The sequence below is a fragment of the Actinia tenebrosa genome, unplaced genomic scaffold (genome assembly GCF_029948245.1).
Source record: "Actinia tenebrosa isolate PJP-AT-01 unplaced genomic scaffold, QUT_ActTen_1.0 PGA_scaffold11__36_contigs__length_13525064, whole genome shotgun sequence".
Lineage (NCBI taxonomy): Eukaryota > Metazoa > Cnidaria > Anthozoa > Actiniaria > Actiniidae > Actinia > Actinia tenebrosa.
Genome location: NW_028292571.1, coordinates 3,401,427 through 3,417,654, shown reverse-complemented (window position 1 = coordinate 3,417,654; position 16,228 = coordinate 3,401,427). Strand labels below are relative to the sequence as shown.

The 16,228-nt window shown below is 33.1% G+C and overlaps 1 protein-coding gene across 1 annotated transcript; it reads right to left on the bottom strand.

Moving 5' to 3' along the window:
* Nucleotides 1–13,308: 13,308 nt before the first annotated feature.
* On the bottom strand, nt 13,309–14,263 carry LOC148912359 (uncharacterized). Its single transcript, XM_089027597.1, has 2 exons — nt 13,870–14,263; nt 13,309–13,709 (listed from the first exon to the last, which is right to left on the bottom strand). Exons 1-2 carry the CDS (start codon nt 14,261–14,263, stop codon nt 13,309–13,311), a joined length of 795 nt encoding a protein of 264 aa, XP_088883723.1.
* Nucleotides 14,264–16,228: the final 1,965 nt, after the last annotated feature.

Sequence of the window (16,228 nt, the reverse complement as noted above, 5' to 3'; positions counted from 1 at the left end):
AAAATTTTTGTACTGCGCATGAGAGGTTCATATTTTTGCTGTAAGTAAGAGGCGTGACCCCGGATTCCCACATGGTAAAAAATAAAATAGTTGACCCTTTTGCTGCTTTTTTAATCCCAAGGGAAATCAATTTCTCGCAATTTTATCGTACTACACATGTGCGTTTTGCAATTCGCTGCAGTCAACTTCGCATCCCATATTATTAAACGTAAGATAATTGACCCTTTTCCTGCTTCTTTAATCCCAAGGGAATTGAATTTCTCGCAATTTTTTCGTACTGCACATGTGCGTTTTGCAATTTGTTGCAGTCAACTTCGCATCCCATATTATTAAACGTAAAATAGTTGACCCTTTTCCTGCTTTTTTAATCCCAAGGGAATTGAATTCCTCGCACATTTTTCGTACTGCTCATGTGCGGTTTGGATTTGAGCAATGAAAAACAGCAGCATCCCAAATGGTTAGTGAGGTCGGTATTATAGAGGTAGAAGAAATTTTTGCGTACAGGGAGGTTGGTTGGGGACGACGGAGGCTAAGACTCTAGACTCTAGACTCTAGACTCTAGACACTTAGACACTTAGACACTTAGACACTTAGACACTTAGACACTTAGACACTTAGACACTTAGACACTTAGACACTTAGACACTTAGACACTTAGACACTTAGACACTTAGACAACTTAAAACAAACACTTAGTATATATTCAAGAAGTATATATTCAAGAGTCTAGACAACTTAGACAACTTAAAACAAACATTTAGTATCTATCCAAGATTCTTAATAAGATTCTTAAGGGGTCGGATCAAAAGTACCCCCTTTGAAAAAATCAAAAAAAAGAGAAAGTTTTAAAAATGATGGTTCAAAAATCAAAAATCAAAAATCAAAAATCAAAAATCAAAAATCAAAAATCAAAAATCAAAAATCAAAAATCAAAAATCAAAAATCAAAAATCAAAAATCAAAAGTTAGGGTTAGAACCCTAACGCAAACCCTAATCAACTAGGTTATGTGCTAGGGTTCTAACCCTAACTTTTGGTTAGAGTTAGGGTTAGGGTTAGGGTTAGGGGTTAGGGTTAGAACCCTAGCACATACCCTAGCTGATTAGGGTTTGCGTTAGGGTTCTAACCCTAAATATAAGGTATCCATATCACTAACCCAAACCAGTATTAGGGTTATAACCCAAAACTTTATAGACTCAAAAAGAATGATGACCAATGATAGATCAAAGACAAAAATAAAAAATTTCTTCATTAGCAAGTTTATTGAATTTTCCTTTACACAATGACCACAATATCACAGTCTTACATCCCGGAAGTACATCAATCTAAAACGTTAACATAATCAGGAACTTAATCCCAAAGATTAAAAGATATACTGACTTCTAATCCCGAATACAACTTAGCCATGTGGGATCTAGAAGCAGAATATTCATAACCATTTGAAACTAAAGTCGATCTGACTAAGCAATAAGCAATAACTTCTCCATGTGGGATGCATTATACCCATTAATTCTTAGGTAGAACTGAATCTATTATTTTACTATTGTTTAGAGTAGGTTTCGACCGTCTTCTCAAGGTTGCGTGCGCATCCAACATGTCGGGCCTCAAAACTGAAAAACGCAAATTCAGTAAAATTGAGAAGACAGTTTTAAATTTAAAGTGGAGAATAATCAATTTTATGAATTCTTATCGAAAAAAAATTCATAGCAATGCATGATAATACTCGTGTTCTGGTATATCGTGTCCCGTTAAGCTCCTTAAATTTGGATGCGCACGCAACCTTGAGAAAACGGTCTATTGATGGGTTACAAGCATTCCCAAGAGAGTCAAAAGACAAAAACAAAAACATGGCGCCCATTGTGGTACCGTTAACAATGGATGCTAATGAGAAATCTTTTGTTAAATGGAACCAACATGGTCACGATGCAGTGCACTGTCGAACTGTTTTCATGGGAGTAAATAGACGTTATTTTGAAAATATGTCTCCTAAAACAGTGCAGCAATACACTACAAACTTTGAGCCAGTTTTTCTCAACAACGGAATGTCTAATACATCTAAGTCCAAAATGGCGCACGGCTGAATGTGTCACATGAAAACGAGGCATCCAGGGCCGAATGCAAAGAAATAATATGGTATCAATGCAAAGTATACACTTGTTCATTTGTTCTGTCTTTCTTTTCTTCTTACATTCAGGAACGCGACAATTTTGCGGCATCAAATTATAAGAAAACACTGTAAATTTGTAAATTTGGCCCTAGATGCCTTGTTTTCACCGGCCGTGCGCCATTTTGGATTTAGGTGTATAGAGAAGGGTATTTCTGTGCTCGCAACCAATACACGACTTTCATAAATGGCTACTGCTAGTTAACATAAAAGTTGAATTTAACGATTTTGGAAGTGAAAACCCTTTTAAATCATTGAACTTTTTAAATTAGATAATGTGCGCGAGTTTCTAATCAAAGTAACAAATCCTTGACAAGATAGGAGCTTTTCAAAGTTTTGAATATGCAAAAAACCATGCCCTCCAGTGATAATTATCACGAAACTCTCTATTTTCGATTTGTCATAACTCTTTGGTATTCTATCAAATTTAACAAAATTTTCTGGAAATAGTTTTCACGAAGTACTTTCTCAAACAAAGCATCGATAGTCACTGATAAAAAGGCATGATTTTTTTTTAAACCCTCTCCCATCTCCCATCTCCCCGACCGTTGGGAGATGGAGAGGGTTTCAAAAAAATCCTCTGCTCGCAGGGTAGATTTTCTCTGAAAAAAACCCTGAATCATGAAAGTCGTGTGCTATGGTAATAAGGTAATCTCGACACGTTAAATGAAACCACCACATTCAGCATGATGAGTTATTACGTGTGGGTTCAGCGATATCTTGTTTAATCACTGTTGTTTTCTTATTTCTCTCGTTCTGCGAGGAAGAAAAAAGATATATCGTTAGTTTCGACAGTAATGGAAAGAAAAAGGAAGAAATGAATGACTGAAAATAATTATGAAATGAAATAATTTTGTGTAATTTAATGCGCGCGCACATATGCCATGGTTTGATCGCGTTTTTTTTTTTTTTTTTTTTTTTTTCTTTGTCAATATGTAACGTTTTTCATTTCCCTGAGGATGGCCGAGCAGGCCGAAAGCTCGGAACATATTTATTAAATTTATGGTTGATAAAACAAACTATTATGAATGTAACAACAACCAACAAGGAACTATTTGAAATAATACATTTTGTCATTCATTCATTCATTCTATATAGTATCCAAAGCATGATTAAAAAGAAATAATGGAGGGGAGGGGGGGGGGGAATAATAATAATAATAAAATAAAAAAAGCCGGTAAGAAAAAAAGAGAAAGAGAAGAGAAAAGGAAATGGAATTTTTAAAAACATATTTAAAAAAACATAAATATAAATAATTCAATAATTAAAAATAAAAACAAGAACGAGATCAATAAAGAATAGAAAAGAAGAAAAAAGAAGAAAACTTATTAAGAGGACTCTGAAGCCACAAAATAACATGAAAAACACTGCAATAACGACGGCGCGGTGTCTACACCTGTCATAAGAGAGAAAATGAATGTTTTTACTGACTAAGCAAGGCATCAGTTTTCTATTTACCTTTATTTATCTTATGAAAACAAGATAAAGAATGATCAATTAGCTATATAAAAATATTGATATAATATTTCAGCACGGCTACCATCACGCACAAGTTTAGATATTGGTTTGCATTGAATTCACAAGTAAACCTCTTAGCTCCTCTCATTAGCATTTGTACCTCTGGTTACGCCCTACACAGTTTTTTTTACCCCTTTGCTTAGTTATTTTAGGATTATTATAAAGACTTATAATAAGTATATTCCTTGTAAACTTTTCTATACATTTACGATATATTCATAAAGACGTGTAAAAATGCACAGTACAGCAAAGTCGGTCGACCTAGATTAACAACATGCCAAAGCCATGATGCGTAAAATGTGCACAGGAAGGGAAAACTGCAATACGCATGAAATTAGCATAATTGTTTGTCTTCCCATGCTCCCCTTCGGTCTTAGCTTTGATGATATAACCTTCTTTTGAACCCGACGTTTTTTCAATTAGGTGTATGTAGAATGTGTGAATGTCAATATTATACACATACATAAACATTACATATATTTATACTCTTAACTTATTTGGAACTAAGTTGATGTACAACTATGCGCAGAACGCCAAAAAAAATGTCTGCGTCTTCGTCTAAGACAAGTTAAGTATATGATAGGAGGTCGTGAAGCGAATCATAAACCGTCTAAATGGAACTGGTGCATGCTGTACTTATACCAAAAATACACAATAAAAGCATAATCAGGTGAATTTTCCAGTATATAACGAGACAAAGAGGTACCCTTGTATTTTATCAACTATGTAATACAATACGATGTAATCATGTGTATATCCCGCTGATCCTTCTCCTTCTTCACTGCGGGTAAGCCTACCATATTGTCTTGTTGTGATTGCATTTTCAATTGCCTTTTTTTGTTCAATTAACCAGTTGTTTTCTATCATAAAGCCAGCAAAAAATCAACAACCAAATTTAAAAAACAACCATGGTTCCTTATGTTAATAAGATGATGGATGTAGGAATGGAGGGATGGAGGAATGGAGGAATGGAGATATGGAGAGGAGAGGAGAGGAGAGAAAAACTAAGCATGATATAACGATCGTTATTCAAGGTAACCATGCAAGTTTAATTAGCGGTGGTTAAAACCAATCTGTGGTATTACTATTGATGGGTTGCAAGCATTTCCAAGGGAGTTAAAAGACAAAAGCATGGCGGCCATTGTGGTGCCGTTAACAATGGATGCTAATAAGAAATCTTTTGTATATGTAGATCTTATTAGACATTTTAGGGTGAAACACAGGTGGAGTATTTTTTCGAGTTTGTTAAATATGCAAAGACTAGGAAAAAAACACTCCTATTCCACCCTAAAATGCCTAATAAGTTATTCATCCAACCGAGCTTAATGTTCTCCCAAAAAGAAGGCTTATAAAAGAATATTGAAAAAAAAATTGAACTAGTTTTCACTGAAACCGTTTTTTACTGTACAAAATAACCTATAGGAATATCGCAAGATATTTATACCTCGCTCTAGGCTAATCTCCTGCTTTATTTGTACTCTCAGATTTGAATAGTTGGACAGGCTTACACATACAGTCAATGTCAGTAACGTTGTCCACCGAAAAAAGACATTTAGCACATTTAGACTAAAAGATATATCACGTGTTTCATTATGTATTCTTTGCCTCGTGTGCGGCAGCCTGAACTTTAAATGTAAGATTCAACTCGTGAATAGAAAATGAACCCAGAATGCCCCGACCATTTAGTGAGGATTTAAGATGGAGAATGGTATTTCAGCGTTTGTTTTATGCCAGAACCTTCGAGGAAACACGTGATATTTCTTTTAGTCTAAATGTGTGAATGTCTTTTTTCGGTGGATAACGTTAATGACATTGACTGTTATATATATGTGAAATATAAAAGACAGAAAAATAACCCACTTTGACTCTAACCATTGAGTGAACAATTTATCTTTCGTTTTGTGATATGAAAATGTTCATCAGTTGAAGGGGCTGTCAAATTATACAGCCCAAACATCTGTAATCGTTTTCTAATACATGTTTTAGTAAGGTTTAATCGAATTTCTGTTTTTCTCGTAATATTCCAAAAACGAGTGAGAGTGTTTCATTAGGGTTTCCAAACAAATAATTTCGGCCGAGTGCTTTTATTGTTTTTGAGTGTTTGGAAACCCTAATGAAACACGAAGCACAATTTTTTGGAATTACTTCTCTAATGAGTTAATAATTCATTAAGCAGGAAAAGAAGTTTCCTTGTTTTTGTGTTTTTAGTTAATATACGTAGAACAGTTGTATGGGGAAAAATTCAATAAAATATAGATCCAAAGTAACTTTGTCAGCAAATTCCTCGTTGGCATAGTTGGTGAATCACTAGACTCATCACGCAAAGGGTCCCAGGTTCGAGATATGGTAAGTCCAGGGTAAAAAGAAAAGAAAAAGTTGATTACGTAAGTAGATAGAAGTATAAGAAGTAAGTAATGGAGAGGAGAGAGGTAAAGAAATGTAGCAAATGGGTGGAAAGTGGATGAGAAATTCTTCTAGCTATTTTGAGACACCCACGACAAATATGTAGATTAAGAAATATTTCAGCACTAGTGATGTAAATATTTCAAACACTAGTGATAAAATATTTCAAACACTAGTGAAAAAAATGGTTTTTCATTAGGTTTCAAAACCCATCCACGTGATCTGAAAAGTGCTCCTCCATTGGTTGCCAAGCTTATGAATTATTAATGCGTTTGAGAAAGTTTTGTTATACAACTTAAGATTAAACGAAGTGCAGTGAAGGTTGCTTCCTTTCTATTTCTTTCTTTCTCTCTTTCATTCTTTATTTCTTATTTATTTTCTTTCTTTCTTTCCTTCTTTTTTTCCTTCTTTCTTTCTCTCTTTCATCCATCCATCCATCCATTCATTCATTCATTTATTCTCTCTCTCTCTTTCTTTCTTTCTTTCTTCTATTCTTTCTTTCCTTCTGTCTTTTTCTCATTCATTCTTTCTTGCATAAAGCAATAATGATGTTTAAGACTTTAAATGCACTTGCACCAAAATCTGTAAGGGAACTCTTTTATTTTCAAGAAAATACCTACGATCTTCGTGGTAGAGAGAAGTGCTTAAAGTTACCGAAACCCAGCACTGAGTTTTTAAAAAGAGCTCTCTCTCTCTCTCTCTCTCTCTCTCTCTCTCTCTCTTATTCTTTCTTTCCTTCTTTCTTTCATTCTTTCTTTCATTCTCTCTAGTGATCTCCTCTCCCCTAAGTTTCATAATACTGGCTGCTTCATCTGTAAGGTTATTGTCAGCTCGCTATTGTTTGCTTCATGGTAATATTAACACTTATCGAATAATGCTTAGAGCCTAACCTAATTCTAAGCATAAGCAATATGTCCTCGGAGATGAAACCTTGAAAACGAGTTGGAAATCATTGTTGTTTCCCGCGCTTGCTTTCATTCTCTGTATATTATATTTTGTCGTAACATATACACTCAATTGAAGAATCGTTGTCGGGTTCAGAAACATAAAACATAGAAGCTGAGACCGAAATGGCACATGGGAAGTACGTTCATTAGATGCATGCTGTGACCTGCGACCAGTGGTATCATCCACTGTTTTTAATACGCGTTTGGCATTCTAAACCGACTGCATGGATGGCGCAAATGGACAAATTATAATATAATCATGTAATTTCCCATGTGCCATTTCGGTCTCAGCTTCTATGTTCTATGTTTCTGAACCCGACAACGATTCTTCGATTGAGTGTACATAGCAAAATATCTCTACTTCACAAGAATTGCAACTGAAAGGTATGAAAATTATTCCACTTTTATTGAGGCACGATTTGTTTTTCTATTCATTCTTTCTTCTTTCTTCTCCTTCTCCTTCTCCTTTATTCGATTTTTTTTCATGATTTATTATTAATTTATAAACTTTTCTCCTGAGAGTCAAAATCGAAAAGGTATTTCATTTGATTTTTGAGGCGCGGCTAAATTGGGGAATTATATTTTTAGGAATGGCTATCATTTAGTGCTGAAAAATGATTTAGTCGACATCTAGCACGTTTGAGCTAACCCTCTTTTTTTGCCGATTCTCGTTCTTATGAAACACGGTTTGGCAGCTACTAACTTTACAAAAATTAATTGCTTTCCTAAAACTGTCCATTTTATTTCATAAAATCGTATTAAACTCAAACTTTATTTATTGACATCCCTAATTCATTCTTTCTTGTTGCTTTTCTTCTGTCATTGGGTTTTTTCCCCTGGTTCTACGTTTTCCTCTCTCCGCAAACGAATTCCACTTTTAAATTCTCTATTGATCGACTAGAAAGCTTCCCAGACACAATCTTCTATATCGCCGTGAGACTGAGCAATCACTCCCTGTGAAGGGAACGAATCAGTTTCTTTTTCGAAATTTTCAAGACATTTAAGAAAAAATAGTTGCCGTTTATATGAGTTGCTCAAGTAACCTTAATTTTTTTAGCTCTCTCGGTTTTATTGATTTTTTTAAAAGAATATATTAAAGAAAATAATAAATGAAATATAAAATATTTAAAAACATTTCAAGTCGTAAATATAAACTTGTTAAAAACTTGCTCTCACCGACATATAATGGCTTTCAACGCGATTTGCTTTTATTTGTCGGAAAAGGATAGGAAAAAAAATAACGAAAAAATGTATATATTCAGATATTTATCTCAGATTTCCAAGATGTTTTAGAGCGAGATTGGGTGTTCGTACTTAGAGAAACATAAAACGAATGTCGCTGTGCTGTCGTTGATCAAGTTTCCCAAAGCTACTCGCTGATTAAGATCAAAAAACTAAACTTTAATCTGATTATCTGAATTTTCTTCTATTTTGGATGGAATCGCGGTTATCGGAACAAAAATAACTGAACTTGGAGGAAGGTTATAATGGCTAATGGGCTAGACAGTAAGATAGAGAAAGCATAATCTGCTCTCTGTTAAGCATATCTAATGTTCAGTTTCGTTAGTGACTAGCTTTTTAAACAGCTTAGGGATATCCTATATCCACGTTAAAAACAAAAAAAAAAACAAAAAAAAACAAAAACAAACAAACAAAAAACAATTGGATCAACCAATTTATTATCCTTTTAAAAACTACTTTTATTTCTTGCTTATTTAACTTTAACTCATGATTATAGGTTTTCTTATCATATATAACTGGTGGAATTATTAGAACTATTGATTCCCGTCACGATCATATATCTCGCTATAAATATTTATAATAAGAATGCATGTCTCCAATGGCCTCCTTTTAAAAACAATAAACTATAACAATAAAATAAAAAATAATTCAGATCAAAAACTACCGCAGTAAAATTGCGATCACGAAAACCATTCTGTTACTAATACAAATCTAACTACTCATGCAATTCTTAAAAAGCGACTGCAGCCTCTTACTTTAAGCGATTCCGGCTCAAGGTATGGCAAATTAAGCCTTTATAAAAGATCAGACTATGACCTGACTGAAGTCGAATGAAATCCCTCCATTCCTTGCAAAATTGTTCAATTTTTCGTTAAATATATATGGTATATAATCTTAAATCCATCAAGGATTTTTCAAGAATGTCCAAGAAAGAAGTCATTACACTCTTTCGTCAAAGACGAAAATCTCATAAGCTTCTGATAATTGAGCCGATTAATTTATGTTATCAATTCAGCCGGTTTTTTCACAAAAAACCATGGAGACTTTTACATTTTGTAAGTAAGTTTCTAATTAGTCAGTGGAGATTTTACACTCTCACGTCAAAGAAAAAAATCACATAAGCTTCTAGGTAATATTTAAGAATATATATATTAATTTATGAAAAATTCAATTGCTTCAAAAATCGTAGAGACTTTTACATTTTGCAAGTAATCAGTTTTGGAGAGTTTTTAATGCGATTCAGTAATGCATAATGAATTCAGTTTAAATCATACAAAAATTGTGTAGACTTTTACATATTGTAAGTAAGTTTCCGGTCTTGGAGATTTCACACTTTTATTTCAAGGACGAAAACCTTATAAGGTTTTAATAACTAGAAATAATTTATGATGAATTCAGATTGAATCTATACTACAAGAATCGTCGCGAGACTGACATCCAATCGAAAAAACTTAACATACGTGAATATTGACTTTTGATTATCATTTATTATTCTTTTCGCCAGGGTTTTCCTATTTCAATGCAAGTGTCATTTCCCTGACTATAACTTCTTTGTCGGTATTCCTTTATCGTTAAGAAGACAAATGAATATAAATTAAGAGAGAATTCTTTTCCTATTCAAGCAGTGAGCGCCAAAAACTATTTTCTTAAAGAAAGGCTGTTGTACAAGGCTAAAATCTTGTTATTCAGAAAGTTTAACTTGTTTGGAAGTGGAGATGACCGATAAAAGTGGAATCAAAGTGTTAACCCAAAGTAAAAATTTTCTTTGAAAATGAGGTTTAGGCCTTCATTTGCTTATTTCCCATATATTTTCTATAAAAAAAGCCTGACAAAGCAACATTCAAACACAAATGCAACAAAACATCTTTGTACAATTGAAAATACCGCTTCAAACAGGCATCTTATCATAGTACATCAGTTTCTAACTGTTAAAAAAAGGTTTTGAGTGTCAACCCAAAACGAAAATTGGGATCAAATTAAAATTCATACGAAAGTCTAGTTTTTGGCGCTTTTTCCCATTATTGCTCATTATTGAAAAAAAAGTTCCTCTTAAACCTAAACAGATTACATGATTCGTACTCAAGAGGTTTGTAGGCAAACGTCCTGCACAAGAGACATCTGGAAGTCAAGGCGATGCTTGAAACAACGGCTTTCGAAATGGAGCTTTCCTTATACATAATCGCCATTAACGTTGACAAGTCACAAAATTCAATGTTAACATCGTCATCTTAATAACAACTGTAAGCTATGTCTATTGATGTAAATGATATAGATTTTGTTGTTTCACCTAAGGGAAGTGCTTCTTTTACGTGCCTTTTAAATTCACGTTAAAAATGTATTTAGACCTTATTTTCAAATCAATTTAGCTATAATTTGCATTGACTTATTGGTTGCTGTAATGTTCCATTTTTTTCCCTTCTTGTCATTAAGGGTATTTCCAAAAAATTCTTAACAGCTTGTAGTTTTTTTCCATAGCATTAGGCGGTAAACAATTACAGTGTTATTAGAAGAATTAGGTGCTAAAAAACGCTTTATGTGCTTCGAGTCTATTTTTGGGTTAATTTTTGATAGCATTATGAAATGACATTCACTTCACAGTGTTTGCAACTATTGTAGAAGGTGCTCTGAGTCTATTTATGGATGCTCTTTTTCATAGCTTCAGGTGAACATTCACTTATATAATATCTCAGTTTGGAACTAGCTAGAAGGAGAAGAACCTAGGTGCATAAGCACCCAATCTATGTTAAGGTGAACTTTTCGATGGCATGATGATTGCAGTTAGAAATAAATAAAGACTAAAAGCATTTCTTCGTGATCTTTTTGATGATGCCAATGTTTTCAATTAGAAGACAGAATAAAGAATGAAAACCACCCAATGTTTGCTATTAAAAGAAATAACAATAAAGGTTGATGAGTCAACTTTATTTTCATAATATGAATCCAACCTACAAAAACCTTTACAACAATAAAGGTGTTTTCAGTAGTGCTTTGCCCTTGGGCAATAATTAAAAATAAATATCATTTTTTTAAGAAAAAAAAAACAAACATTGTTCCTACAGGAAGACTCGCTCGTTCATCAAATAATGAAAACAAATGAACTTTTGAATTCATATAATCAATCATTGATTATATGAATTCAAAAAAGGATTTTTTCATATATATATATCATATACAAGATACTCAATTTCCCGTGTATGACGACCACATTTATTATTATTATTATCATTATTATTATTATTATAATACAATTAAATGTGAAAAAAGTATGATTAATGTTTTTAGTATCTTTCAAGTACTTTAATGTAAAAGATTCAAGTAGCTAATCGTAAATTGCCTATATATAGCGAGATTTACGATGGAATTTGGAAAACATAATAAAGTTTACATTATTATTATTATTATTATATATATTATTATATATTATTATTATTATATATATTATTATATATTATTATTATTATATATATTATTATATATATTTTATTATTATTATTATTATATATTATATCTATACGTCGTATAATCTATATAGATACCAAATACAATTTTTTTTCTTAGTGAGAAATTAATGTAGAAGTATTATTATTATTACTGATTGTATCTTGAAGAATTATTATTGTCAATAAAGTTTATTAATTTAAAAAAAAAAGAAAAAAAATTATTATTATTATTTTATTATTATTATTATTATTATTATTATTATTATTATTATTATTATTATTATTATTATTATTATGGGGAACTTTATTGATAAAATCTCACTAAATGTATCAACATCATTACGGGCTTAGCCTAGGCAATGTGGACTAAGTATACTATATAGTATTTACATTATTATAAAAGTAATAAATAAAAATGAAAAAATAAAAAAAGAATTTTCAATAATCTATAAAATGGGTATGATACAAAACAGAAAAAAAAAAGATAAAATATACTAAAAGTTATCAATTGAGTATATAGTACATGAAGCTAAGATCAACTTTGAGTTCTTCAAAACTAAAATGAGTCTCTCTTAGAACTACAAACACATTAAACGTTTAACAATTTCACAATTCTAATTATTATTATTATTATCATTATTATTATCATTATTATTGTTATTATTATTATTATTATCATTATTATTTTCATTATTATTGTTATTATTATTATTATTATTATTATCATTATTATTATCATTATTATTATCATTATTATTATCATTATTATTGTTATTATTATTATTATTATTATTATTATTATTATTATTATTATTCCTTTATTTCACAGCAAAATAAGAATATTACAACTCTTTTGCTGGTATACATTGACCTTCAGCTCGAGATTCTACCCGGCTCCTGAGATCTAGAGCTGAAGTACTCAGTCTTCTTAAGATGTGTGCCGTGCCTAAAAGTACAGATTTCTGTAGGTCTAACAAGCTTATACTATCAAGTTCTAGTCTCTGAACATGATCCTAAAACTGTTTTGATATTGTTCAGAGCGATCCAATGACTATCGGAACTACCATGGTCTTCATCCTCCACAATCTTTCTATTTCTATTCTTAGGTCTTGGTACTTGTCAATCTTTTCCATTTCCTTTTGATCAATTCTATGGTCCATAGGCACTGAGATGTCAATCAGTTTCGCCTTCTTCTTGCTCTTATCTACGACTATGATGTCCGGTCTTCTTGCTTCAATCTTCTTATCCGTGTAAACATTAAAATTCCATAGGATCTTGACCTTTTCGTTTTCCACTACTTTCTCTGGTTCGTGTTCCCACCAATTATCTGCAGTGCACTGTATTTGGTGTTTCTTACATAGGTGCCAATGTATTGTTCTTGCCACTTTGTCATGTCTGTCTTTATACCCTCTCCCTGCTAGTCAGTTTGCGTCCAGCTACAAGGTGGTCCACAGTTTCCGTCTTTTCATTACATAACGGGCACAGCGATGAATCACTACTGTTGTACTTGCTTCTCAAGTAGTTGGTACATAGGTAGTGCTTGGTCCTGTGCAGCAGTGAGTACTCCTTCCGTCTCCATTTTAATGTCTCCTTTCTTTAGCCAGAGCCAAGTGCTCTCTTTATCCATCTTGTCCTCGCACGTCTTGATGTAGTTCCCGTGTAAAGGCTTGGGCCTGTGTATCTCTCAAGTCTTTCGTTCTGCCTGCGCTGTTGGTATTCTTTCTTGGTCTCTTCTGATTCTTTCACGGTATCCTTTACAATATTCCATAGAATTTCATATTTGCTGACATATTCGTTCTGGGAAAGTTCTTCCTCTCTTACAGTGTCCTCTACGGTCTTAAATCCTCTTCCACCCATAGATCTTGGAAGGTAGATGCGATCTATGTCCGCACGTGGATGTAGCCCTCGATGCATGGCTACTATTTTACGCGTCTTTCTGTCTAGAGAGTGGAGTTCTTCGTTGGTCCAATTTACTATTCCAGCTGTGTATCTTATTACTGGAACAGCATAGGCGTTAATGGCAGAAATCTTGTTTGTTCCTGATAACTTTGACTTAAGATAATCTCCTTTTGTATTCTAGTTGGACGCTATTCTTTACTTTCTGATGGTTGATATCTTCCTTCTCTAACACTCCTAGATATCTATAGTGATCATTACCGTCCAAGTTCTTTATCTGCTGACCATAGGGTAGCTTTATCCTATCCCTCTCTACCACCTTTCGTCTTCTTACTCCTACTCTGGCGCACTTCTCTACCCCGAATGTCATCCCAATATCTGTACTAAATATTCGTACAGAGTGTAGTAGTGACTCGATTTTTTCCTCGTTTTTCCCATAGAGCTTCGTATCATCCATGTATAACAAATGATTCAGTACATTACCATTGTTCAACTTGTAGCCTTTCCTTGTGTTGTTCAGTATGGACGTCAATGGTATGAGACATATGATGAATAGTAACGGTGACATCGAGTCTCTCTGGAATATTCCACGCTTTATCTCAGAATGACCACATGATTCTCCGTCTAACTTTAGCTCAGTCCTCCACTGCGACATTGCTCTCTTAGTGAATCCTACGATCGATGGCTGAGCCTTGATGTTTTCGAGGGAAGCGATTATCCAGCTATTATCATTATTATTATTATTATTATTATTATTATCATTATTATTATTATTATTATTATCATTATTATTATTATTATTACATAGCGATAATACACGGTCTGTGAACCGACAGAGACATGCTCAGTCGTGCAAAATCGTTCAAAAATATTTTATAAAAGCAATATAAAACAGCTGCTTAAATATCTGTATTGTGATATAAACACTCTGGGAGCTGTAGAGCAAACGAGAAACAAGAGGAAAACTTGGCTACGACTTGTGTTCCGAAGCTCTCAGTGCTTCTTTCGTGCACTACAGCGACCCAAAAGATTCTTTTGTTGACAACAGAATTATCAGTGCAACTGGCAAATTTCACGATCTAAAGAATGTTTTCACAGACAATAAAGTGTCCATGAAAACTAGAAAAAAAATCTTAGAATCCTGTATTTTAGATCTAGACTTCTTTATTGCACGGACGGAAGCACAATTACCGAATGAGGAAGAACTGAAAAAACTCGAAACATGCTGGTACGGCCTTCTAAGAAGGATGATAAAAAATGGCTGGCGGAGAAAAACAGATAGTGATGGTGAAGAAACGTTTGCACTCAAATACAAAAATACTGATGTTGAAAGGATAATTGGGACTCCACCACTACGGAATTTCTCATATGTTCGATATTTAAAATATATTGCACATAATATGTAGATGACTGCACTCCAATCTTACGAAAAAATTACTTTTCATCAAACCAACCAAAAAAATATGTCAGAGATCCATGGATAAAGATCGAAAAACTATTAAACATTGATAAAGATGAACAAAAGACAGAAAAGCCTTCAAAGGACTTCTTTTTAAGAACTTTAATTTAGAATAGAATAGAGTCCCCATTGCTCAGCTAATTGCTGTTAATAATGGAACACAACTGATACTGATATACTGATACAACTACGGCCCAGCGTGTTTTTATCACGCGACATGCGCCCACGTCTCATAAAACAGACTTTCAGTTGATATAAATTTCATTTATCTATATGTCTCTATATACGAAAACATTTTCAACACAGAAACCTGTTTGGCCGGCAACAACAAGCAATGGAAAATGTCTCAGGCATTTAGTTGAGTTTTGAATTTTGGGTATGTACACTAAAAGCCTTTTTTTCTTTGGTGGTGTTATTGTTGATATTGGAGTAATTTTCTATAATCTAAACATGATCAAATTTGCTGGAAAAATAATATTATTCTACGATCGATCTTATTATTCTAAAGAGAATGACAGATGATCTGAAATGGGAAAGTCAAGTGGAGTTGGTCCACTATATCGATAACTATTATGAAGCCGATTGTTTTCACGCGATGTCATAGTGAAATAAGGCCTTCACGATCATAAAAATGTCTCAATATCATAAGAACTTACCATGCGAATACAACCTTTTTTCCTGGAAGAGTTGAAGTTATAGGTGACTATAACTCCCTCCCCTAACAAAACTACCTTGTATCTCTATTCTGACAATTTGCTAAAACAAAGATACAAAAGAAACCGGTATTTGTCTCTTAGAATGAAAAAGTTGGGCCGTCATTCATTAAAGTTTTTTAGAAAATTCAACTATCTTCATTTTGATGAGGATCAAAACACTCGAAATTACAAAACCCAAGATCTGTGAATTTGTTTCTAACATTTCCTCTCTCTCTCTCTGAAACCACAAGAAGCTTTCAAATATAACTAATCTCCTCAAAATTATCTTGGATGCGAGTTATCTTTTGTCGAATGGATTTTTGTGGCTTTTTTTTTTTTTTTTTTTGTATTTAAATTTTAGCCTTGCATTCAAGATAAGCTTGAGATGGTTCCATTTCAAGAGCAAAAATACCAAAACTACCTATTTCAAAAAGACGTTGTCGGTGGGAGATCAGCAATCTGAAAT